Raw genomic sequence first — 26,673 nt, 5'->3', positions numbered from 1 at the left:
TCCTTCCGCTGTTCCTGTAGCAGTGCCAAGTCAGTAGCCGATTGGGGGAAACTGGATGCATTACTCCCCTTGGCTGGGGAAGTGGGCGGGCCTGGTACAGGGAGGAGTAGAGAAAAGATAAAAGCAGAAACTGGGAAGCAGCTGTGACTCTCACACAGCAACACAGTCGGGTTAATCTCCATCATGTAGTCTCCCCTTTTACTAGCAGTAAAAGCCTTATCCCTCTATCCTAAATTGCCTTTCAAGATGATACCCTATTTGCCTTTGGGGCAAAGTAAAGGATATATGAAATGGCTTTCAAAATTATCTTCCCTTGAAGAGATTATTTCATCCTTCTAGCGGTCACACAAGCCTGCTCCACTCCCAAACTTGCACATTCTGGGGAAGAGCAGACCCAGTTGACCCACCTCTACTGGTCACACCAACTGAGCTGTAACTGAGCTCTTGACATACCAGCCACTGGGCTAAGTGCTTGCCATGATCCCACCTGAGCCCACAGTCATCCAGGTAAGACCTACTTCTTAACTTAACCCTGTTTTAGAGAAGGACACCAAAGGTTACAGAGACTGGGAATCCTGTCGGAGAGAATGTGGCTGCTACTAAGTGGTACAGAAGGAATTCAAGCCTGTCTCACTCCAAAGCCTGTGCTCTAAACCTCTACGCTGTTTTGTTCTGTGGACCTGTTTACATGGTCCACAGGATTCTTGAAAGGACAGGATTCTTGCTCTCAATACTAATATGTGAGCCTCACTGGATTAATAATAGCAAGGAATGTGATGCTCACACAGCAGAGTCTAGTTTATTTTCAGACATCAGATATGATGGATTTCTAACAAGTGCTCCTGAGGGGCAGAGGCAGCCCTCGTCAGGAAAGCTGTTGTCTGGGCTTCCTCCAGGCTGGTACCTAAAGAAGGGCCTTCTTGGGTGCATCCAGCCCCAGAATGTACGTGTTCACCTCCAAGCTCCTTAGGGAAGGGACACATCACCTCCTGGCACATACAGGGCCAGATGGACAAAGTGCTCCATAAATGTTGAGAGGAACTGACACATGAAGTGGCCAACTGCCTTTGCCCATCTTCCTCACCAGGCAAGATGCCCAAAATGTGCCAACAGGATTTCACCTGAAATTTAAAAAAAAAAAAAAAAAATTAAAAACACCAAGGTGATACTCAAGATCTTTATTGATTCAAGTGTAACAGCAACCATTGGTGAGAATTTAACTTTCCCCCTAATTTCCAAACACTTGCTGGTTTGGAAGGACAGTTAGAAAAACAAGAAACAAAAACCTGATCACGGAGTCACACAGGACTGCCTCAGGACTGCGTGGTGCCCTCTGTTCTCCATCCACGACAGTGAAATGGACAGGCCGGGTAAGGGGATACCCACATTAAGGGAGACGAAGGGAAGACCAAGGAAAGTACTGGCAGTCTCTGTTTTTCCATTCAGAATGGATGGAACTGGGGCACTGGTGGCACAACGACAGGGAAGAACATTTTTTTTTTTTAATATATATAAAACATTTTAAAGATGCTTAAAATGGACACCCGAAAAATGTGAGTGTCCTCTGGGCTCTCCAAGACACCCTCTTTAAGGTTCGCCACTGGGTAGCAGAGGGTCTCCTCACCCAGGTGGCAAGAGATGGGCTCCATCTCCAGGCGAAGGAAAGGCACTGGCTCACAGTCCTCAGTGATTGGAACACACAACAGGAGCAGGATGCCTCACCACACAGCTTGCCCCTCATCTCTCGTGTTACTCCCCCACTCTCCTGGTTTCAAGTAAAAATGACCCTTGGCCTGGGCTTGGGTTTTTTGTTTTGTTTTAAAGATTAAGATGGAGACGAAGGGGGTACATTGGGGCAAGAATGGATATTCTGTGCTAGATTCATGCAATCTCAGGTGTTCAGGAATTTGGGGTTTAAGCACCGGCAAGAGCTCCCTTTGGAAATTTCAATGGGGCCAAACGATTATCAAGCACTGCAGCATCTCTCTGCCAGCCTCCCACTCTTACAAAGGTGGCAGAGAGAGAGTTTAAATACCCCAGGAATGTGTTTCATCTCAGTACTATTTTCCATTGGGGATCCAGACAGTATGGTCTGCCAGGGCTGCAGGCAGAGGAAGCAAAGAGAAACCACAGATCATCTGAACAGCGACTTGAAATACTTCTCCTAAATCTAAGCTTTGCCAAAAGGTGTCAACTTCCAGGACCAGCCCAGAGAAAGAAATGTAAATTACAGAGGGTGGGAAAGGTGACAGTAATGACTGTATCAACCATCCTTAGTCTTCAATCAGACATGTCCGTGAGCAAGCCTCAGGGAAACGCCAATACTCAACTGGAAAAACATGACTAGAACAGGAAACGCCCCTGGGGTATAAGCATTCTAAAGAATTGTGACCCGACTGCCTCAAGATCTGATGTCATCTTTTATCAAAAGCTGGGAGAGAGGTAAAGAAGTGGCGGCGGTGGGGATAGTAATGTGTGGTAACTACGCCCCCTTCAAAGTCCAGACAGAAATTGCCCTCCCAAGGAAACAATGCTTCTTTTTTGTTTTTTTTGACAACGCTTCTTTAAAACAAATACTACCCCCTCCTAGATATCATGGGCAGCTAAGAGATTGGGTTTCGCAGATTAATAAATAGCTCCCCTTATCATGTAGTCCAGAAACATGATAAGGGGAAGTTTTGACCCAGAGAGAAAAGCACCGGGCCTCCCTTCTGGAGGGGAATGTAAAGCGCTGAGGGCCCAGGCTTCAAGCAGCCAAGATACATGATACCCCTAAGGTCTGACAGACCCAAAGAGCTGGTAACCCAAACAGCAAAAATAAAAGACCACCTATTTTGACTCCACCTCAAAATCAGACGGAAAAAAATTCATTTGAAGGTGCTTTAAAGATGAGTTCGTTAATTCTGGAAGAAGTACCTTTTTCTTTCTGTTTTTTATAGCTGCCTCAGCAGCAATGCCTTTTTATTCAAGCACACTCTAAAGCAAGCAGGGCTATAGACAAAATGCTGGGAAGAGCTGGAGCATAAATCCAAACAGGAATTTGCATCCTTAAGATGCCTGAAATCTCTAAAAACTTGGCACAGGTGCCAGAAACACAAAGCAGACATTCACTAAACACGTGTTGAACTGACAAGCTTCATCTAAGTTTTTCTTCAGGGTGAAGACAGCACGGGTTCTCTTTAAGAACCCGTTTCCATCAGGAAGCCCAGGATGAGGTGGGCACGCAGAGTTAACCTGCAGTGGATTTAAAGAACAATAAAGCACAGACAGACATTTCTAATTCCCAGATGTTCCCTACTTATTGAGAAGTGGCTTCTTGAGTGAGAGACCTGGCTCAAGTCTGCTTCAGCTGGTGTAGTTTGTGACAGCAGGTGCCAAGCATCGACGCTGGTGGGGACCTGGCTTCCGGATGCTCTCAGCTATGTCACCCTGAATCGGAACGGTTAGCTTTCCTCAGCCCAGTAACCCAAAATGTAATTCAAGTTTGCTCCCTTTGCTTAACAGCCCTGACTCCAATTAAGTCCATTTGAGTGGCTCAAATAGAAGGATCCAATTCCCTTTGTCAATTCCTGGCTAAAGGAGATACCAAGCAAGCAGTATTGAGTCTTAGATACCAAGCCAAGGACTTACAAAGAAGCAACCTTGGGCTGCTGGTAGTAAACACCAGGCAAATGTATAGATACATTCTCCTGGGAATTGCCATTTCTTGCCTCCCCTCTTAAAACTGGCAGTAGCCATGGGGAGAGAATCCGTTTTTCATGTTTGTCGATGCACATCTTAAGAGAACTGTTTTCAGTAACAACACCTCTCTCAGTATATCATCTACTTTAAACCTACCCCCTCTTGTTGACCTGGTTTCATTCTCTATTGGGGGTGAGGTGGTTTTAAAGTACACCCAAAATTCTTGGATACCGCTCCATGCAGTAGGTGGGGTGTAACTCCCCTCCCCTTGAGTGTAGGCTGGCTTAGTGGCTTGCTTCTAAGGAACGGAATAGGAAGGCGTGATGACGTGTGCTTTCGGAGACTGTCATAAAAGGCACTGCAGATTCCTCCTTGCCCTCTTTCTCTGGGATCACTTGCTCAGGGGGAGCCAGCTGCCATGCTGTGAGGACACTCATGCTGCCCTAAAAAGAGATCCACACAGAAAGACACTGAGGCATTTTGCCAACAGCCACAAAGAAAGCTCAGAAGTGGATTCTCAAGCCCCAGGTGACTGCAGACCCCACTAACATCTTGACTGCAACTTCCTATGACCCTGTGCCAGACCCATCATGTGAAGCTGCTTCCCAGGTCCCAACCACAGAAACTGACAGATAATGTTTGCTCTTTTAAGATGTTAAGTTTTGGGGTAATGTGTTAAACAGCAATAGATAACTAACGCAGATGGAGGGACAAAACTCTTGGCTTGGAAGCCTAATAGCTAGAAGCCAGCTTCTCTACACTGTGGTCTTGAGAACACAATAGGTATTTCAACAGAATATGAGGAAGTGGTGAACTTAATGCACCACACTACGAAGGAGGTAGAATCATGACAATGCATGTCTCCTGCTGGAATTTGGACAAGGTCATTTCTCACCGACATGGATTGTCCCCAGAAGTACAGAAACATGGTTTTCTCCTAAGAAGAAAAGTACAAATAATCAATAAGATTTTAAGAACCGCCTAACTCAAATGCTACCCTAAGGAGGTTCCCTTTCCAGGAAAAAGCCCAGAGAGATTATTCATTTAGGGCTTCAACTGTGAGATTCCTTCCAAACATACAGGAGTAAACCACCTACTGGATTCTGGCTTGCCCTGAAAATGATTCTATGAGGCATGGCACAAAGGTGTCATCTGTTGGAAGTTCATCTATTGCCTTGTGAAATTATCTTTGAAATGCCGATTTATGGAGGCCAAAGTATCTCTAGTAGCAGTGGCCTCCAGGAAGGAATTGCACCAAGCAGTATGGAGGTCGTTACAGAGATGGCTAAAGGATTGGGAAGCTGCTATATTATACAGCTGACACTCCCAAGAAGTACTAGAAATATGGCCTCTGATTAGGGGGCCACACGCAGCAATTCCTCAAGAGAGCAAAAAAGGGGAACATGGCATCTTAAGACTACTCAAGCTGGCATGTTTTAAATTCACCCCCCGTCTCTCAGTGAGGAAGCCGAGTTTTCATGTGCAGCAGTAAAGAGCAAACAAGGGCGCGTGCTTCTGCTGACAGCCCGACTACTCGCTGTAGTGGAGTCAGATTCCAGAGGATGCCCAGGCCGGGCCCTGAGGAGGATGAAAGCGTCACTCCCAAAGAATCAAGCTCCCAGGGGACAACGAGTTCCTGAGCAAGCTTCTCATGCAAATTACCAATGCACCTTAAGTTGTTCCAAGAGTATGTAAAGTGAAATTTAGAGTTTAATTAAAATCAAAACAGAGATACATTAAAAAGCAAACAAAAAATACTTTTCCATTCATCGATTTTTGAGACTGAAAGCATCTCCAAGACTTTGGAGATCCAGCTTATTCCTGAGAGACATCAACCATCACAAAAGGTTTCACTTTTTGAACTCTTCACATTTTGTAGCAGAAAACAGAACAAAGTTCCTCAGACACCCTTCCTTCTTTCTGTCTAAAATGTATTCGCAAACAGGGTCTCTTCATAGTTCAAAAGAAAAACAGCTTTCTATCTTAGCCAACTGGCCTGTTACTCTCACCCTGGGATCTGATCTCTTAATAAGAGGGTTCAGGGCACCAAATCCAACCAGAAATTCCCGGGACACCAGTGGCTATTTTACTTGTCTTTCTATGAGGGGAGTCACTCTCCCAGGATTACTGGGCCAGTCAATAGTCAGGACCACGGGATGGGGAATGAAGCAGCAAAGGGTAAGGGAAAAGAATGAGGTTTCCATGAACAACCCAGGGAAGGCAGAAGGGTCCAGTTTCACAATCCACCCACTTACAAACTCCAAACATGCACACCCAAAACTAGAGTGAGAAGGAAAGAGCTCGTAAGGGACTAGGGAAGACGAGGGATGGTGACGTGGAACAGCAGACTCGCCTACGGACAATCCTCACCCTCCTAACACTGGAAGATGTGTAATTAAAAAGTTGCTGTTCAAAATTGTACTGAAAACATATCTAAAAATAGGTTTGTACTCATCTTAAAAATAAAAGGTCACTCCTCAGTTAAGAGGAATGACAGATATTATCAGATACCGACACTTGAGGTATCCCGGATGTACATTTGAAAAATGGCCTGGCAGAGATAAGGGAGGGAAGGAAGGAAGGAGGGAGGGAGGGAGTGAAAGACGGGGAAATTCAGAGTACCATGGGAAAGGTAGAAAAGCAGAAGGAACGCATTTTTAAGCCCATGCTTATCTATCTCAGCAGCCAAACAAAGCAGGTCCACAGAGGAAAGAAGTTCAGCTCTTTTCTAAGAGCGTTTCTGAAAGTCAACTTCAAACTCAAAAATGCCAGACAACAAGTAGCACAATGCTCACTGGACTGAAAAACAAGGACTACTGAGCCTGGGTACTCAAACAGTTCAATGTCTTCCGAGGTCATTCCTGGGTATCATCCTGCAGAGGACTATTGGGTTGGCCAAAAAGTTCGTTCTGTTTTTTCTGTAACATCTTATGGAAAAACCAGAACGAACTTTTTGGTCAACCCAATACATCGGGCCTTATCCAAAGAGCCTCCGGGACCTGCTCTGGGAGCAGGAGAAATCACGTGGATAGCTCAGAGTACAAAAGGATTGCAAGCAACAAGATGCAAGCAGGGAGGGGTGGGAGAAGGGGAGGAAAAAGAACAACTGGTGACCGAAGACCCCCTTCTGATGTAGAGTTAAGAAATGTTTGCACAATTGTGATAAGTAAACGAATGGGAAGATGAACTATAATACTAAAGACAGAAGACATTCCTCCCAGAGGAAGGAGGGGAAGTGGACCTCAAAATAGTGCCCCAGGGTAATGCTACCAGAGATGTACAAACAGCGTTCCGTCCCCAAGGACAAACACCTCAAGGTAAAAGAGAAAGCAGCTCTCTTCCTGTTTACTATTTCCATCCAAGGGTTTTCAAGACCCCAAACTCAGACTTTTGCAGCACTGAAACATGAGCAAGACAGGGAGGAGAGACAGAGGGTAAGAACAGGAATGATGCTGAACCTATCAAACCTCCATATCACTTCCCCAGACTTCCCAGCCAGCCAATTATTGGTAGGTTGATATTTGATTGGGGATTAAAAAAAAAATGGGGGGAAGGGGGAACCAGAGGTTAACTGTTTTCCTCTGTGGGCTGCTTAGTTCTACAGAAATATGCCAAGGGCCTTCAATCTAACTGTCTAACTGGGAAGGGGAACAGGAAATAGGGAGAAGAAATGGTCAGATGCAGCTCATCTTTGCATCCTTTGGCACCCGGAGAAGGAGCAGGGGAGCAGGAGACTGCAGCAGGGATTGCTGGTACTGCCTCTTCTGTCTCTGCATTGTTGATCCTATTGGCCAAATCAGGTACACACATGTCTCAGTGTTGCCGCTTTTCTTCTGATCCTCGCAGGACAGTCAGATGTCCATCTCAAACTGAGCATCATCTCCTGGTTAGAATGAAGAACAGGAAAAGTTAAGCAAGAAGAGGTAAAGAAAAACAGTTTTAACTACTATTCCCTTTGCACAAAGGTCAAAAAGGAATTCAAACTGTCCCATTCCCTGCAGCCTTGAAACAACTATTCTGCTTTGCTTTGGCTAGTCTTTTTAATCTGGGGGAAAAACAAGAATGGCAGTCAAATCACCCACAGGGAGGAGCAACTGGGGGAAAGGATACAAGTGAAAACTTTCTGAGTGTCCCTTTGTCCAGAGGTTGACCAAACAGGAGCTCCTGGGGAGCACCTGGCCATCTATCAAGTCAGCACATTCTTCTGGAGGCTCTGAACTTTGGCCTTGCTCTGAATCGACACTTTGTCCATTAAAAACTCATTTGGAATTTGAGGAGGCAGAATGCTGGCTCGTGTAAAAGGGTCATGGAGTGCAATCCAAGGTGTACTTCAGGAGCTGGCCATTTCCACAGACACAGAGAGGACTCATTAAGAAACGTGTGTGTGTGAGTATGGGGGAGTATTTACTGAAATATTATAGGCAGTCCTGGAAAACGGGGTGAAAAACCATACTGCTTTTCCCTACACCAGGGGTCCCCAACCCCCCAGCCACGGACTGGTACTGTGGGCAAGTAAGCGAAGCTTCATCTCTATTTACAGCCACTCCCCATTGCTCGCATTACCGCCTGAGCTCTGCCTCCTGTCAGATCAGCTGCAGCATTAGATTCTCACAGGAGTGTGAACCCTACTGTGAACTGCGCACGCGAAGGATCTAGGTTGCGCGCTCCTTATGAGAATCTAATGCCTGAAGATCTGAGGTGGAGCTGAGGCAGCGATGCTAGCTCTGGGGAGCGGCTGCAAATACAGATTATCATTAGCAGAGAGGTCTGACTGCACAGAGACCATAATAAATCAACTGCTTGCAGACACATATCAAAACCCTATCAGTGAGGGGCAAGTGAAAACAAGCTCAGGGCTCCCACTGATTCTGCATTATGATTGAGTTGTATAATTATTTCATTACATATTACAGTGTAATAATAATAGAAATAAAGCGCACAATAAATGTAATGCACTTGAATCATCCCAAAACCATCCCCCCATCTCCCCAGTCCATGGAAAAATCATCTTCCACAAAACTGGTCCCTGGTGCCAAAAAGGTTGGGGACCGCTGCCCTACACCACAAAAATGACGTTCTTCTTGTAAGAAGCAAGTTCTGTTTCTTGAGGGTGATGGAAATGGGAGCTATTAAATTGTTTTGTTTCTCTGTGTGTGTGTTACCCTTAGTCCAACAAAGCCCAGGTTCAAGGAGTCCTCTTTGGGATTTACCATTCCCTGATTTTGGATTCTTCCTCACCCCCCAACCCCCACCTAGATTAGATTTGGTTATGGTTTAGAACTCAGGGTTTTCAGAACAATTCAATAAGCCTTGGTGAGGGGAATGTGGGGAACCTTAGAGACATATGACTGAATATTAGTTATAAGTGAAGCATCAACATTTTTTCAACCCACAGCAGACTGACATTCGAATCCCAGGGCTACCCTCTTGGTCCCTAATACCAGCATTCTCTTACCAACTGCATGCTTCCTGTCATGATTGTTCAAGTTGTTCAAATTGTTTACTTCTATTTTGGAGTCTTCAATTAAGGTGCCGGGGCTGGTGACTCCTGGGATATTGGGCAGATGGCAGGGCGGGGTCTGAGCCATGGGAGAGTTGCGACGATCCAACAGAAACTTTCGATCATAAATGATTCGAGTTCCTGGAAAACAGGGTTTAAAGAAGACAGAAGTTTTGTATCCTGTTTCAAATACAATTTTAGAACAAGGAAAGTAGAAATTTACCTTCACTTTCCTTGCTTTGAAAAATAAGAACTTAGTAATAATTCAAAAAGGCAGGACTTCCCTGGTGGTGCACTGGTTAAGAATCTGCCTGCAAAAAAAAAAAAAAAAGAATCTGCCTGCCAATGCAGGGGACACAGGTTCGATCCCAGGTCCAGGAAGATCCCACATGCCATGGAGCAACTAAGCCTGTGCACCACAACTACTGAGCCTGCGCTCTAGAGCCTGCGAGCCACAACTGCTGAGCCTATGCACTGCAACTACTGAAGCCCAATTACTCTAGGACCCGTGTGCCGCAACTACTGAGCCCACGTGCCACTACTGAAGCCCACACACCTAGAGCCCGTGCTCTGCAACAAGAGAAGCCACCACAAATGAGAAGTGCACGCACCACAATGAAGAGTAGCCCCTGCTCGCCACAACTAGAGTAAAGCCCGCATGCAGCAACGAAGACCCAATGCAGCCAAAAGAAAACAAACAAACAAACAAAAAGGTAGCTGAAATTATGAGGAATGAATCATTCTGGAGAGCAGAAAACTTAGTTCAATTTTCGAAAAATGAGTACTTTGAACTATTTTGGATGGAAATTTTTCTAATACAGATTTTAAAACTTTTTACCACCTTAAACAGAAAACCAACCCTTTCTTGATGAATCCGGTTGATTATTATGAAACTCATTTATTATACTATGTTGTGACATAGGAAGTCTCAGGGCCTATTCAGTTGGTGCTCTGTATTTTCCTTATACTGAATAGGATTCAGATAGCCAGGTTGTGCTTATAGCCCTCTCCACCATGGTTTCCTTGTCTCCTCCCTCACCGTTTGGCTAAGAACCATCTTTTGTCCATGTCTCAGTTTGGTTGCCCTAACCAAATACCACATTTTGGGTGTGTTACACAGAAATGTATTTCCTTACAGTTCTTTCTCATTGTGTCCTGCCACGGGGGAGAGGGGAGCAAGCTCTCTGGTGTCTCTTTTGGGACACTAATCCTATTGTGAGAGCCCCACCCTCAGGACTTCATCTAAACCTAATTACTTCCCAAGGCCCTATCTCTAAATATCATCACATTGTGGGGGTCAGTGCTTCAATATATGAATGGGGGGGGAGCACAATTCAGTCTACAGTACACTCTTTACACCCATTCTAACTTGATACATCTAATCTGTTGGGTTTGGAAACTGGTGATCTGCTTATTTTAACACTATGTAAAATACGAGCAAGTAGGCTGGGAAGGCGCCTGATGGTTTTCCAATGAACAAAGGGAAGCAGCTTTAGTGGATGGATTTTGTTGTGTCACCTCCACTTTTGTCCATGGCTAGGTTTCAGAAGGGTGAGATTTCACCGTTAGATGTTCTTACTAATATTCACGTTGCAAGTCGGAACAAGATTATTCTCACTTCCGTAGTACACTAAGCTTGGAAACTGAGGTGAGGTGGTGAAAAAAAAGCACAGGATAAAAGCAAGCTTTCTATTTCTAAATTATATATTAACAACAACATAAACATTAAAGAATTATAATTGAACCAAGTAGGAAATAAGTAGTAGAAATTCTACCTAAATGTGTCAGATATAAGAGAAACTTTGAAGAATTCCTGTGACTTTGCAGGGGCAATAAAATACATTTTTTAACTTCTTTGGGATATAATTCATGTACAATTCATTCAAAGTGTATAATTCAATAGTTTTTAGTATATTCATAGAATTATGCAATCATCACCACAATCTTTTTTTTTTTTTTTTTTGGCTGTGCCATGAGGCTTTCAGGATCTTAGTTCCCCGACCAGGAATTGAACCTGGGCCACAGCAGTGAAAGCGCCGGGTCCTAACCACTGGACCCCCAGGGAATTCCCACCACAAACTATTTTAGAACACTGTCATCATCCCCAAGATAACCCATATACATTTAGCAGTCCCTCCCCACATTTTGCCAACCTCTCCAGCCTAGGCAACCACTGATCTGTTTTCTGTCTCTATAGATTTGCCTATTCTAGACATTTCATAAAATACAATCAAGCAATATGTGTCCATTTATGACTGCTTCTTTCACTTGCAGGTTTTTAAGATTCATTCACGTTTAGCATTTATCAGTACAGCTGACCCTTGAACAATGCAAGTTTGAACTGTTTTTCAACAGGAAGTATTGCAGTACTATATGGTCAGTGTTGGTTGAATCCATGGAGGAAGAGAGCCAACTACAGGTTACACGTGGATTAACCCCCACGTTGTTCAAGGATCAACTGTACTTAATTTCTTTGTATTGCCAAATAATATTCCATTGTATGTATAAATCACATTTTATCAATTAACCAGTTGATGGACATCTGGGTTGTTTCCACTTTGAATAATGCTGCTATAAACATTCACATAGGGAGTTCCCTGGTGGCGCAGCGGTTAAGAATCCGCCTGCCAATGCAGGGGACACGGGTTCGAGCCTTGGTCGGGGAAGACCCCACACGCCGTGGAGCAATTAAGCCCGTGCGCCACAACTACTGAGCCACGCACGTAGAGCCCGTGCTCCACAACGAGAAGCCACCGCAATGAGAAGCCCGTGCACCGCAACGAAGAGTAGCCCTCGCTCGATGCAACTAGAGAAAGCCCGCGTGCAGCAATGAAGACCCAATGCAGCCAAAAATAAATTAATTAAAAAAAAATCAATTGGCCGTAATTATGAGGGTTTATTTCTGGACTTCCACTGATCTCTGTGTATCCTTATGGCAGTAATACACGATCTTGATTTGTAACAACTTCTGAAATCAGGAAGTGTGAGTCTTCTAACTTTTTCTTTTTCAAGATTGCTTGGGCTATTTTAGGTCTCTTAAAGATCCATATATGAATTTTAGAGTCAGCCTGTCAACTTCGGCAAAGAAGCCAGCTGGGATTTTGATGGGAATTGTGCTGAATATATAGATAAATTTGGGGAGTAGTGCCATCTTAACAATATTAAATCTTCCGATTCATGAACATGGATTGTCTATTTATATAGGTCTTCTTTCTTTCAACAATGTTATCTAGTTTCCACAGTATATGTTTTGTGCTTTTTTTGTTAAATTTATACCTATGTATTTTATCATTTTTATGCTATTATAAATGGAATTATTTTTGGATTGTTTATTGAAAGTATACAGAAACACAATTGGTTTTTGTATACTAATCTTGTTTCTTTCAGCCTTACTAAACTCACTTGTTTTAATAGTTTAGTGGATTTTTAAGATACATTTGGTTTCAAATGCACACAAAATAAACAATTCAGAAGAGAAGACACCCTGAAGAACTAGGATCTTAACTGATGCTGTTAATGTTCTTAAATATGGCCAGGGAAAATATGGGTACAAAACCACAGTATTTTAAGTGTTTGAATTTCAGATCACTGCAAGCTGAAAAAATTAACTGTAGCAGATACAGAGCAAAAAAAAGGGAATTAACATGTGACTAAGGATTCTGTGGTGTAACTGAAAAGCATTTGACATTCAAAAAACCAAAACTATTAAAAGAAAAACATTAAGACCTGACTATGAATAAAATGCCAGGGGAAAAAACCCTTTATATTTCCTTTTTTAGATATTGTGTTTACTGTGAAATTATATGAATTCCAAGACAATTAAAAACCTAATATTCAGGGTCTCTTATACATATGCATAGACACATTTTCTGAAGCAAGAACTTCCAATAATTCAAATTTCAACTGCCGGCCACATTTATGTCAGCCCAATTCAACATCAACCAATGCATCCACAACTAACTAGAGAAAAGTTAACCATAAATTCCTAAAGAAGGTTAAAAAAATCCATAGCTTGCATATAACACAATATTAAAATGGAGCATGATTTTAATAAATTGATGGAGTGTTAAAAAAAAGAATCTATTTGACATTGACAGTGGAAACTTTTTCTGTCCAGTGAGTGTTCCATTTCCTTTTCTATGAAAATCATCATACTCCTTGGTTTCATATTGAAAAGTTACAAAATTCATAGTATCGTATATGCTATTTATTGATTTTCAATGTTTACAATCAAACCATAATAAAAGTGAATTATCATAGTTAAGGAAGAGTATGTAAATATTACAGACCTTGATATCGTAAAAAATAATGGAAAGGCAGACCTACCAGGGAAGTAGAGGCAGGACAGGTAGATAGTATAATCTCATATGGTGGAGAGTTAAAACTGTCAGATTGAAACACAAGAGTTAATTAACTACAGTATTTACAGTTTTAAAGGTAACTACCCAGAAGAACCCAAAACGATAAAACAATCTACAAAAATTGGTAAATGGAGAGAGGAGGGAAAATGAGAGGATAGAAAGTAATGAAAGTGTCCTATATGCCTCATTTTCATAATAGGGAGTCAACAGTATCATCCAATGTTAAGAAATCAAGAAATTGTGGTATACGTATATTATATACAGTAACAGTGGTATAACCAATAAAATCACTATAAACAGAAACTGTTAAAAGCAGTAGTCTCTTGGCATTTCTGCATTTTATGTGCTTCTGTTCAATTTTTCTTTTTCTATTTTGATTTTAACACTTGCATATATTACTTTAGTCTTCATGTTTGGATTTCAAAACAAAGAGGAATCTTTAGATCTAGGTTAACATTAGATATCTATAAACATTCTTCATCCCTTGGTGACCACTTTTTTGGATAAATCTAATACCCTGACCCAGCATTTTCTAAATGCTGACATTCCTAGGAAAACATGAGAGTAAAACTGAGTCCCTTTGATGGAGAACAGAGAGGAGGAAAAAAAAGGCTCTATATTTTGATCTAAAAACTAGTGATCTTCAAATGGCAGGGAACAAGAGGGTGAATGAAGAAGGCCCAAAATTATGCTTGTGAAGATGGTTAGTACACAAACAAGGTCATTCACGCCTAAGGGCCTCTTTCAAGACCAAGTAGCTTAGTTTAAATGATAATTAATGCATATATTAAGCTATATACACCCAAGAAACTGTATAACCTGAAATAAAACCACCTAGACAAAGTCCACTGTAACATGGTTAACTGACAGGGTAGTAGTTACTATACTTTTGCAGGGTCCTGACCATAAAACTGTTTAACTAAGGCTGCTTCCAGAATTAGAATTAAGCATCCACTCATGCAAATAGACACTTCAGAAAAAGAAACAATAAGTAACTTGCCCAAAGTGAATAGCTTGAATAGCTGGTGACAAAACCCTCCAAGAAGGCTGAGATGAACCTACACCCTCCTAACAATATCCTAGGCAAGAAGGGAGAGTGTAGGGTCAAATAGGGCTTCCCGCAGGGGACTTTAGCCATCAAAGAGGAAAATCTTTCTCAGAAAAGCGTTAGTGGTCTTCCTGCTTACAATCCTTAGGCCAGAACTGGGTCAGATGCCCGCCAGCCCAGACACTGGGGAAGCCACAGAGTAGTCAGGGTGCATCTTCTGGGACTTGGCACACTACCACTTTAAAAAAATGACGGAATCTGGGGTAGCATGGAAAAAGAGTGAACGGCTGTTGGGCTGGAAACCAATAGAGTCAGTCACGTCACGTCTGTATTTAATATTTACCTAAATTTAAATCCTCATCTTCCACAGTAGGAAACTGTTAATATCTAAAACTGAGAAATAGCATTAAATCATGTTATTCAGAAATCCAGAGGTAAACGCTAGAAGAAATGGCTGAAAGAGTTTAAAATGGTTTCTCTGGGGAGTGGAACTGGAGATGAGATGGGGCATGAGAATGTTGCTTTTTGTTATTAGCCTAATACTATATGACTTTTAAACTTTACTTTCATGGTTACAAAAAATAAATGTAAAAGAAAAATAAAAGGGTGATTGCATGAATACTGAAGGCATTTTGCTAAGTCAAACAAGTCAGTCACAAAAGACAAATATTTTATGACTCCACGAATATGAGGGACCTGGACTAGTCAAATTCATAGAGACAGAACATAGAACGATGGTTGCCAGTGGCTGGAGATGGGCAGGTAATGGGGAGTTATTGTTTAATGGGTATGAAGTTTCAGTTTGGGAAGATGAAAGAAGTCCTAGAGATGGATGGTGGTGATGGTTGCACAACAATGTGAATGTACTTAATCATGGAACGGTACCTTAAAAATGGTTAAAATGGTCAATTTTATGTTATGTATATTTTCCAATAAGAAATATATATGTTTCAGACTTCTAGCCTCCAGAAATGTAACAGAATCAATTTGTTGTTTAAAGAACCCCCCACCATCAATTTTTTTTTTAAGACCAAGAGAAAGTGTTAAAAAAAAAAAAAGCAAAACCCATTATAAGGTATCGGGGGAAAAAAATGACTCAAAAATAATTTGCAAATATACATACATACATAACAGACTGACACTAAAGCCATGAGGAAGAAGGTATCGTTCAAATCTAGAAATGAAAACAACAACATCAACAACAAAACACTTGGCAAGTAACCTCAGTATTCCATTAGAAATTCCTGACATTCTCCATCTATGCCTCATGTAAGGGCCCACCAAGAGATCAGAAACAGATACAAGATGAACAAGCAGCAAGTGTTTCCAATACACTCAGAAAGGTAGTCTGCCGCTTTCCCTCTTTCCTCCCAAGCCCCTGTCTCCCCCAATAATAAGGGAAAATAAGAAGTGAAAATACAGAAAGGACTTACAAATACAGTGGTTTTCTTTGCTTTTTATTATTCCAGCTTAAGAGGGTGATTAACAAGGCCTGTGTTTGATTGACTGTGTTAGAGAACATTCTTCAATGAACTACAGTTTTAAACATCTGTTCTTCATGGATGCTCTGGATGAAAGGACAGACTCCTAAAAGCTCTATGCCAGATAACCCAGAGAAGGCTAAAAGCTGCCTAACCCAGTATCCTCCAGGGAAGTTGATGGTAGCCAAACCACATTTACTGTGTACAACCATCAAATCCCTAAAATGCTAATAAAACCATGAGAGGCACAATTTTTACATCAAAAAAGGGCACAATTGGAGCCAGAGTATATTATAACTTAGTATGGCTAAATAATTATGGCAAACGGAAGACTTCCAAGGTTTGCGAAAAGCCAATCCTTATGGCCCTTTGATTAACTCCAATAAAGATTAACTCCAATAAAGATTTCCAAGATATTAAATGTCAAAGGATGGCTCCCTGCCCAATCACGTAGGACACTGCCATAGCAGAACACAAACCTAGGCTGAAAGGGAAGTTGATAATGACCATCTTCCTATGCAGAAGGTCCAGCGCTAGAAGAGGCTTTAGACAGCATCTGGCAGAAGCCTGTCATTTTACAGATGGAGAAACTAGCATCCAAAGAAAGATCACACAGTGACACAGGAGCCAGGAGACCGACACAAATAAGCAAGGTACTCTAAGCAAATCGGGCTCTCTTGAGTCTTGGTTGCAAAGTGATCTGAAACAAATGACCTTTTTAGTTAGTACCAGGTCCAAAGTGGTATACAAACCACAAACTAATCTCAAATAAATGCCGACTGATTTTAAGTCTATCAAAATGAAGTACATCAAATATGTCCACATCTGTTTGGGCTTGAACATTCATCTTGAAATAAATTTTCTCAAGAAATGCCTGGCTCTGATTCCAGGAAAATGCTGGTTGGATCTGCCAGACTGTTGACTGCATCCTGGATCAATTCTTTGGATTAGATTTCACAGATGTTGTGGTTCAGCCTCTGTAATGCTAATAATTAATGAAGGTTCGCTCACTGCTTTGGTATGGGGAAAGCACTCAGATTCAAGCCTGGCTTTCATTCCCACTTCTTGTCTTCCTCCCAAGTTCACTCCTCTTGGGCACTTTAAAAATAAAAACAATGCATATATACATATCAACGTCTTCTACTTTTACTCATAGTGAGGAACTCATCAATAAAGTTCATAAGAGGCAAAGAAGCCTACTGGAGATCACTGGTCTAGGTCACTTTTTTTCAGTGCTGCTTCTTCATAATGGTTCTAGGAACTTACCAGACCAGAGAGTGGTTTCATTTCAATGTAAAAGCAGCCCGGCTCTAACATAAACATTCTCTGGTAATGAGATGAGCACCTTTCTCAAGCTCAAAGGATTAATTATGACATCTTAAAATGAACCACAAGCCTCTCAAACTTTCTGATAGGTACCTCTTAGAACCTAGAGAGCAATGGTCTATCTTCACCAGTCCTCACTTCTGCTATAAACAGCAGGCCATTTCTAAAAAAATTAAAATTGAATGAGGTATTACACTGATACTAAAACCAGACAAAGATACCACAAGAAAAATACAGACTAATATCCCTTATGAATATAGATGCACAAATTCTCAACCATTAGCAAACTGAATTCAGCAACATATATAAAAAGGATTATATTCCATGACCAAATGGCACTTATCCCATGAATGCAAGGCTGGTTCAACATCTAAAAATAATTAACATAATACATCATAACGATAGAATAAAAAACAAAAATCACATGATCATCCCAATAGATGCAACATACATATATATATATACAAACACACGCATTTGACAAAACCCAACACCCTTTCATAATAAAAACGTTCAACAGACTAGGAATAAAAGGGAACCTCCTGAATCTGATAAAGAGAATCTACGAAAAACCACAGCTACCATCTTACCTAACGATGAAAGACTGGAGGTTTTCCCCTAATATTGAGAACAAGTCAAGGGAATCTGTTGTCACTCTCTTGCCATTTTTGCTCAACACTGTACTAAAGGTTCCAGTTCTAGCCAGGGCAACTAGGCAAGAAAAACAGAACAAAATGGGGCACCTAGATTGGTAAGAAAGAGGTAAAACTATCTCTATGCACAGGCAACTGTGATCTTGTATATAGATAATCCCAAGGAATCTATAAGAATTGAATTGTATTTTCCAGTTAATTGATCCTTGCTTGTTAAGGATTTTACTTTTAAAAACTACTCAATGAAATGAACAGCTTCAGTTTGTCGGGGCATTTGTCCTAAGGATCTGAAAGATCATTTATTCAGATATAAACACTCATAAATTTCTGAGCTTCTGGCTTCAAACTGTAGCCTGAGTATCAGGTGAAGAGGTCCTTTAAAACAAGCCACACATCAGATAGGTAGCTGCTGGGTGTTATAACACAGGTTTTAAGGGATCTTTGCAAAACAAAGTTCTGTGATAAACAAATTTGAAAATGGTAGCCTAGGCCTTACCTATTCAATAAGTTGAATGACAGCAAGTTTCAACTGACTTTTGTTTTATTATAAATAGATAAGCAAAAATATTTTTTTTTTAAAAAAATTTATTTATTTTTGGCTGCATTGTGTCTTCATTGCTGCGCAGGGGCTTTCTCTAGCTGCAGCGAGCAGGGGCTACTCTTCGTCGCAGTGTGCGGGCTTCTCATTGTGGTGGCTTCTCTCGTTGCGGAGCACGGGCTCTAGGCACGTGGGCTCAGTAGTTGTGGCTCGTGGGCTCTAGAGCACAGGTTCAGTAGTTATGGCACACGGGCTTAGCTGCTCCGCAGCATGTGGGATCTTCCTGGACCAGGGCTCAAACCCATGTCCCCTGCATTGGCAGGCGGATTCTTAACCACTGCGCCACCAGGGAAGTCCCGCAAAAGTCTTTTAAACATTAATTTGTTCATCGAAACACTTGGGAGCCAAGAAAAAGTTCTATCCTTCACCAACAAACTACTGTCCTGCTCAGGCTCTCTTCCTCTCCAACCAGATGAACTAGCTTTCCCACATTAACTTTACCTTGTCTGATCAGCAAATCTTTTTTTTTTCCTTATCACAGCCTTTACTTTACTGCTGATTGGCAGTGAAGCATCTCCTACAACATTATATACTACTGTAGCTATTTGAGTTCCAAAAATTATTTTGGCTGATTCCATATAAAAATAAAAAACCTGACATTCCTTAGTCATTAGTTATGACATGTCCACACACCAAAATATTTTTTTGTCCATACAAATCCATGAAGCCTGAATATTATTCAAGACAATATCGAAAAATTGAAAGGACTTGATCTGCAAATCTTTACACTGTCTCCAAACCATGCAAGACCCCTCCCATAAAATCATCTTTAAGACTCCAGTCCTCACAAGGTCTTTGCACCAGGGAACGACACCGGTAGTGCCAATTTACAGACTCATCACGTTTCACCCTTCCCGGTTCACACACAGGCCTCCGGAGAGCAGAAGGGAGTTGTGCACTATCAGCCTGGACGAGCTCTGTCTTCCCTCATCAGGCTGTGACTGACGTGGAGCAGGCAGAGGCACTCCCCTCCACACATCACGCTGCTATATGCCTTGCGGCTGAGGGCTGCTGCCTTCCCAGGCTCAGAATTCAGTCCCTCATCAGCAAACATGCACCCAACACAAAACTGAGCTACATCTTCTAGTACATGCTTTGGCAGCTGACGAATACGAGACTACAGCCAAATCTGCTCCAGAATGACAACACATGTTAATTTTTGTTACGCTGAGATAAGTAAATGCCATCTTCCTCGAACACAAGGCAAAGTGATTGGACAACTTTCAACATGTTTTTCACACACTTCTCACATGTAATCATGAAGTCCTTTGGTTAATAACTGAAACGAGAGAGCCAAATAAGTACTCTTGCTGGTTCAGAAGTTTTGGCCTAGAATAAACTCAGCCCAAGGTCATTGAATTAGAAATTTTATAACAGTGAGAAACTGGCCTTCCTTCCCCATATCTACACAGAGCTCTATTCATTTCTCCCAAGAAAGGAATCAGATTAACACTCAGGACTCCCCCCAAATACTCTTACTTTATTATGGCTCACTCCAAGTGGATTCTTTTCCCTTCTTCCTGTCTTCTCCTTTATGCCCAGACCCTTCCAATGGCCTTCAGTGAACCAATCAATCACAGCAACTCTCCAGCTGGCAGAGAGGAAGCACAGAGTATGAACAAGATTTCAGACCATCATGGTTAGTTCCCCTCTGGTGCTCTTGTTATGGCAACAGCATACTTTTCCACAGCTGATGAGGATGTTATGCAGGAAAAGAAAGGCAAAAAGAAAGGCTCAAAGAGGTCTCTGTATTTCTGCTCACTCCCCAGAGCACAACCCTCCCACAGGGAGACAGTTCAGAACTTAAAAAAAATAAGACAACAAAAAGAATCGCATTAGCTAGCATTCCAGAGGTAGAAGAGTCTTTTTAAATGTTTGTAAACCTCCTTTCCTAGGAAAATACACATCTTAAGACAAGAGAGGAAAAAACTGGACTAGGTATCAGGACACTAAATTTGCGACTACCCACTGACATTAATTAGCTGTATGACACTAACAAGTTACTTAATTTCTCTCAGTTACAGAATGAAAGCATTAGGTTCCTTCTTAATGTCACAAAAGTGAAGGAGACTACAGTAACTTTACCTTTCATTGAGGCCAGAAGCAGCTTCTCAAAGTTAGAAACGAACGTCATTCATCCCCATTCCTCCACAGGCAGATAAAACAAAACAAAATAAAATCCAAGGGCATTTTGAATTTACTCAAAAGTTTTACTCTTCCTTAATAATGAGAAAATGTACACTTCTAAAAATATGAGAAATACATCAAGTATGTTTTCACCCAACTCTCATTTTCCAAACCACAGGAATGCAATTTTGAGAAACCTTTTCAAGGGTAAGCTGTATCCTCTGTGGGGAGAGATGGTAAGTTCACTGTGCTGTGAATGTCCTTGCCCAGTCTGATCATTTAGGGCATTCAGCACATCAACTGTTATCCTGGAATGCTCTGACATGTGTATGACACTCCAGAAAGTTTCCAGAAGTTTGAGACAGAAAACTCTAATCCCCTTCCTTCCTACTAAATAGATTTTTCAATATAAGCCTTCTATCGCTTTTCTAAATGTTTTCAAGTCTGAAATATATAAGTTAGCACTTGACTCTTTAAAAGTTTTTGTTTTAGAACTAAAAAGCTTTTCCACCCCTAACCCCCACCAAGATTTTAAGACCATTCAGAGCAAAGACTGCATTTCCTACTTTTGTCTGTAGTCCCCTTTTGTGCAAAGCACTTCGCTAGACCCACAAAACTCACTTAAGGTACCTAACCGGATTAATTCAGGTGCCTAGAGGTGACCAAATAACAACCCTGGTTCAGGGAAGGAAAATTACATGAGAGGAGAGAGGGAAATGTAACAAAAGAGATGAACAAACCATCAGAAAATTGGAAATTTTCCAAAGCGGGGGGAAACTAAATCAGTAAGTACTGAACATCTAGGCAGCACTGAGTTAACTGCTATAAAATAGTGATTAAATCCAATCACAACAGTGCTATATTTTATAAACACATTATGTAAGTCTTTGTGTTAAAAATTTAAAGACGACAATGTGCTCTACCAATAAATATTGGCTCAATATAATAGATGAGCTAAGATGACAAGTATTTAAAACAGAAATTAAAAACTGTAGAAACTGGGACTTCCCTGGTGGCGCAGTGGTTAAGAATCCGCCTGCCGATGCAGGGGACACGGGTTCGTGCCCTGGTCTGGGAAGATCCCACATGCCGCGGAGCGGCTAGGCCCGTGAGCCATGGCCGCCGAGCCTGCTCGTCCAGAGCCTGTGCTCCGCAACGGGAGAGGCCACAACAGTGAGAGGCCCGCGTACCGCAAAAAAAAGAATCCGCCTGTCAATGCAGGGGACACGGGCTCGAGCCCTGATCCAGGAAGATCCCACATGCTGCGGAGCAACTAAGCCCGTGCGCCACAACTACTTAGTCTGTGCTCTAGAGCCCGCACGCCACAATTACTGAAGCCCGTGTGCCTAGAGCCTGTGCTCCGCAGCAAGAGAAGCCACCGCAATGAGAAGCCCGTGCACCACAACGAAGAGTAGCCCCTGCTCACCGCAACCAGAGAAAGCCTTCCCGCAGCAGCAAAAACCCAACACAGCCAATAAATATATTAATTTTAAAAAGAAGTGTAGAATCTGGAGACAGGGTCAGTGATATTTGAGAAAGAAGTAGCATCTATGTACACAGGGAGGAAGGATAAATGAATCAGTATTTCTGGCAGAATCTTTCCAAGCACTGTAGGAACTAATCCAGACTATGAGACAGGCTTCTTTTTTTTTTTTTTGTGGTACACGGGCCTCTCACTGTTGTGGCCTCTCCCGTTGCAGAGCACAGGCTCCGGACACGCAGGCTCGGCGGCCATGGCTCACGGGCCCAGCCGCTCCTTGGCATGTGGGATCTTCCCGGACCCAGGCACGAACCCATGTCCCCTGCATGGGCAGGCGGACTCTCAACCACTGTGCCACCAGGGAAGCCCCAGGCTTCTATCTTTAAAGTACGCCTAAAGACTATGCCCTTACTTTAAAAGCATTGTAGCTTGGCTGTCTGAAATATGCCAAAAAGGGTGTCCCTGTGGCTCTTCCCTCAGGGGAATAATGATTAATATACAGCTAAAAGTTTAGTTCCTTACTCAAAGAAATAATATGAGTGCCGTTGCTACTATGACATAAGTTCTGAACTGCTGGAAGCACAGGCATTACGGAATTCACAAAGAATTCTGGAAGAAGTTATAAATCTCTGTCCATCACCTTGGAAAACAGTATCCATTTCTTAAAAGCTGTCAGTTCAAGTTCAAGACAACCCTATCTGGAGCAGATTCTGATGTGCCAAAATCTTTCACGATTAAAAGGCCAGAAGATTTCAGCATGCTCAGGGTCTGGCCTTGAACAGATCAGGTCAGGAGGGAGGTTTCTCCAATGAGGTAAGCCACCTCACTAGAAACTCCACTCCTCTGCAAAGTTATAACGTCCTTAAGCCCAGTTCTCCACACTTATTGATGAACTTCTCCTGCCTGGGTCATTTAAAGGTCTTCCAAGGCAGCCACCCCACCCCTAGAGTGGCCTGGCTGGATTCCTCTGTAGAGCTCTCTCCTAGATTTTTATCCCCTGTTGGCAAGGTCTTCTTACTCTACCGCCTTGCTATTGTGCAACCGATTAAAGGATCGCCCAGGCCTAACTGCAGGGGATTGGTTGTAGTACAACTGGTAAGCCCAGCCCACAAGAACGAAGCTAGCAATCTTGCAGACTGCAGGGGCTGCCAGCAAAGTCCCAAACCTCTAGCCAGAGGCCGTCACCAAAAGGCAAAGTTACGAAGTTAAAAATGAAGCACCATTCCCTTCATAATGTCCCTCAAGATCGCAGTCCAGTCTCCTCCCTCTGGAGAAAAGCCCAGTGAGGGGAAAGACAACCTTTGAGCTCCCTTTTCCCGTGACCAATTAATTCAACGCTCTTCACCTCTACCCCAGTGTTCTTCCTTGTAAACAGTTTCTGGTCGTACTTTGAAAAGCAGTGTTCAGAAACCCCGCTCTGCATTGCCCCTTCCCCAGGATCAAGCAAGCCCCCAGCAAGGGTGCCCTGCTTGACAACGCCCTCTTCGATCTACCTCCAAAGGCGGCGCCGCCAAAACTCTACCCTCAAGACTGCCAGCGCTCTACCCTCAACACTATTACTTGAGCACTATTTTATCACTCCTCCAGCCTGGGGACTCCCCCCACCCGCGGGGCCTGATCCAGCAAAGTAAACAATGCTGTCAAAGCAGGATAACACTGGGCGAGGCTTCCAAACTCCGCATTCCAGCCTTCTCCTGGTCTAAAAGCAGCTAAACAAGTCATCGCAGCGTCCCAGCAGCGACTTACTCTCCCCAACTTCCTTTCTACAAAGGCCCGGGAGACGGCTCCAAAATCAAGCGTCAATGTGCACAAATACACAATATGTAAGAGGCAGAGGTAATGCGGAGTGAGTGCAAGGCCAAATGTAGACGAATTTGCCCCGGAGCAGGAGGAGAGGGGGCAGAAAACTGGGCAGAGTGCGTAAACCTGCCACGAGGCGGGAACAAGAGCTTTTTTTCGCTACAAGAGAGCCACTTCCCAGAGTGGGCACGCACTGAATCGAGCTGCAGGCGAGAGAGAACGCGAAGTTAAGGTTCCCGAAAGCTGTCTCACGGGGGCTTTGGTGGGGCTGTGGCGGAGCCGGGGTGGCCGGAGCGGCCAGCGTGGACACGCCCTGAGTTAAAGGATCGTGGCGGGAAACTGAGGGGACACCGCGGAGGCTGGCGCGGACGCGCTCGGGAGCCGGCTCCAGGCTCGGGTGAGGGCCGCGCGGGCGGCCGGCGCTCACCTCCCGGCGTGGTGGAGAAGAGCGTCCCCCCGGGCGTGGTGCAATAGTCATGAGGTAGCTGCGCGGCGTCGCTGATGGGCACGGTGCGGGTGGGGATGGCGCGGCTCTGGCTGGGCTGGTGGCCGTTGCCGGCGGACGAGGACATGGCTCTGGACGCGGGCTCTCGGGCTTTGTCCGGCGGGTGGGCAGGCGGGCGGGCGGGCGGCGGCGGCGGCGGCGGCTGGGGGCCCGGGCTGCTTCGGCTGCTCCGGCGGGCGGAAGGGCGGGCGGGGCTCGGCGCGCTCCGCTCGCTCCTCGCTCGCTTCCTCTCGTTCCCTTGTCCCGCTCCGCTCCCGCCGCCGCCCTCTCAGCCGCCGCCGCCGCCGCCCGTTCCTCCGGCCTCAGCAGCAGCAGTAGCAGCAGCAGCAGCGGCAGCAGCGGCAGCAGCGGCAGCAGCGGCGACGACGACGACGACGACGACCGGAAGCGGGCGAAGGCGGGAGCCAGAGAGAGCTCGGGGTAGCTGGTCGGCCGGATGTGACGTTACGAGGGGCGGGTGCTGTGCGACGAGGCGGGGCTGCTGATGGGCCGGGGCTTAATCCCTGAGGGCTGGGTGCGAGTCGGGCAGAACCTACGCCAGGTGTTTGTCAGCTGCTCGTCGGCGGGCACGGAAAACTTCCGTGTTTTTTGTTTGTTTGTTTTTTTTGCGGTACGCGGGCCTCTCATTGCTGTGGCCTCTCGCGTTGCAGAGCACAGGCTCCGGACGCACAGGCTCAGCGGCCATGGCTCACGGGCCCAGCCGCTCCGCGGCATGTGGGATCTTCCCGGAATGAGGCACGAACCCGTGTCCCTTGCATCGGCAGGCGGACTCTCAACCACTGTGCGACCAGGGAAGCCCGCGTGTTTGTTTTTTTTTAAATTGTCAATCAACACTACTTTCCTTGAGCCGACTTCTGTTTCCTATCCATCTAAACAAAAGTGTTATTTTACTTTTAATTGCTCAGTATTAAAATAAGCAATGCATGCATTTATTAAAAAACACAGCAGAAAGGTTTACGATGCCACCTCTCCCAGTTTCCCAATTCCCCTTTCGAGGGTGAACCACTGGGACCAGTTTATTGTGTATTCTTCCAGAGACAGTCCTTATATACAGACATAATGCAACATATAAACATTAAGAAAATAAAGAAATTAATAGCTGCCCATGTCACATGAGTGAGTATTGTGTTAGAGATAAAAGAAACTGAAGCACAGGGGAAGGTTAAGACCACAAGGTACCTGGAAAATTCAAATCTGTAACACTTTCTTTCCTCTAGGGATTCTCAAACTTTTTGATGTTAAAATTTACATTCTTGAAAAATTATTGAGGATCCCAAAGAGCTTTTGTTTGTGTGGTTATATCTGTTGATAGTTACTCTATTAGAAACTAAAACAGAATCTTTAAATGTTTATCAATTCATAAAATAATGTCATCCCATGTAAACATATTTTATTTTTAAAGTTATATTTTCCAAAAAAATTCGTGAAAACAGTGGGGTTTTTTTACATTTTGGCAAACATTTTAATGTATACGTAATAGGAAACAGCTGCAATCTCACATCTGTGTCTTTTTTTTTTTTAAGATTTTTTATATATTTAATTATTTATTTTTGGCTGTGTTGGGTCTTCGTTGCTGGTTGTGGCGAGCGTGGCCTACTCTTCATTGTGGTGCACAGGCTTCCCATTGTGGTGGCTTTTCTTGTTGCAGAGCATGGGCTCTAGGTGCACGGGTTTCAGTAGTTGCAGCATGCGGGCTCAGTAGTTGTGGCTCGCGGGCTCTAGAGAGCAGGCTCAGTAGTTGTGGCGCACGGACTTAGTTGCTCTGTGGCACGTGGAATCTTCCTGGCTCAGGGCTCGAACCCGTGTCCCCTCAAGTGGCAGGCGGATTCTTAACCACTGTGCAACCAGGGAAACCCTCACATCTGTTTCTGCGTTCAATCTGTTGTGTTGATTCAAGTATAAGAAGAAAACTCAGATTCACACAGGTATGTAGTTGAAAAAATAGGAAACTCACAGGTCCCTGGAAGGGGTCTCAGTGACCCCCAGGTATCTCCAGACCACGCTTTGAGAACTGATGCTCTAGTCAACATTGCCTCTGTCCACATCATTCCCAAAATGGAATTGAAAAGAAAATCATGGGTACCACAAACATAGCTATCATCGTTCCTATTTG

General features: G+C 43.6%; 1 protein-coding gene across 4 annotated transcripts; it reads right to left on the bottom strand.

Moving 5' to 3' along the window:
• Positions 1 to 780: 780 nt before the first annotated feature.
• Positions 781 to 24,699, bottom strand: EIF4EBP2 (eukaryotic translation initiation factor 4E binding protein 2). Of its 4 annotated transcripts, XR_003797031.1 has the most exons (5): positions 24,483 to 24,699; positions 9,137 to 9,322; positions 7,490 to 7,564; positions 3,838 to 4,618; positions 781 to 1,121 (listed from the first exon to the last, which is right to left on the bottom strand). XR_003797031.1 is itself a non-coding variant. In XM_029245215.1 (4 exons), exons 1-3 carry the CDS (start codon positions 24,625 to 24,627, stop codon positions 7,533 to 7,535), a joined length of 363 nt encoding a protein of 120 aa, XP_029101048.1. In that variant the 5' UTR covers positions 24,628 to 24,699; the 3' UTR covers positions 781 to 1,121; positions 7,490 to 7,532. The 4 variants fall into 4 exon arrangements, 2 of the variants coding, with proteins under 2 accessions (XP_029101048.1, XP_029101047.1); XR_003797030.1 differs by having other exon boundaries at positions 3,838 to 7,564; XM_029245215.1 differs by lacking the exon at positions 3,838 to 4,618.
• Positions 24,700 to 26,673: the final 1,974 nt, after the last annotated feature.

The sequence above is a fragment of the Monodon monoceros genome, unplaced genomic scaffold, assembly GCF_005190385.1.
Source record: "Monodon monoceros isolate NGI ecotype Baffin Bay Population unplaced genomic scaffold, NGI_Narwhal_1 Super_Scaffold_4, whole genome shotgun sequence".
Classification (NCBI taxonomy): domain Eukaryota; kingdom Metazoa; phylum Chordata; class Mammalia; order Artiodactyla; family Monodontidae; genus Monodon; species Monodon monoceros.
This window is presented reverse-complemented; position numbering and strand designations above follow the sequence as displayed.

Coding starts and splice junctions, on each gene's coding strand:
- EIF4EBP2 (XM_029245215.1), bottom strand. CDS start 24,627: ATGTCCTCGTCCGCCGGCAACGGCCACCAGCCCAGCCAGAGCCGCGCC. Junction 9,323..24,482: donor CTTCTCCACCACGCCGGGAG/GTGAGCGCCGGC, acceptor CCTGTTTTCCAG/GAACTCGAATCATTTATGAT. Junction 7,565..9,136: donor TGACAGGAAGCATGCAGTTG/GTAAGAGAATGC, acceptor CATTCTAACCAG/GAGATGATGCTCAGTTTGAG.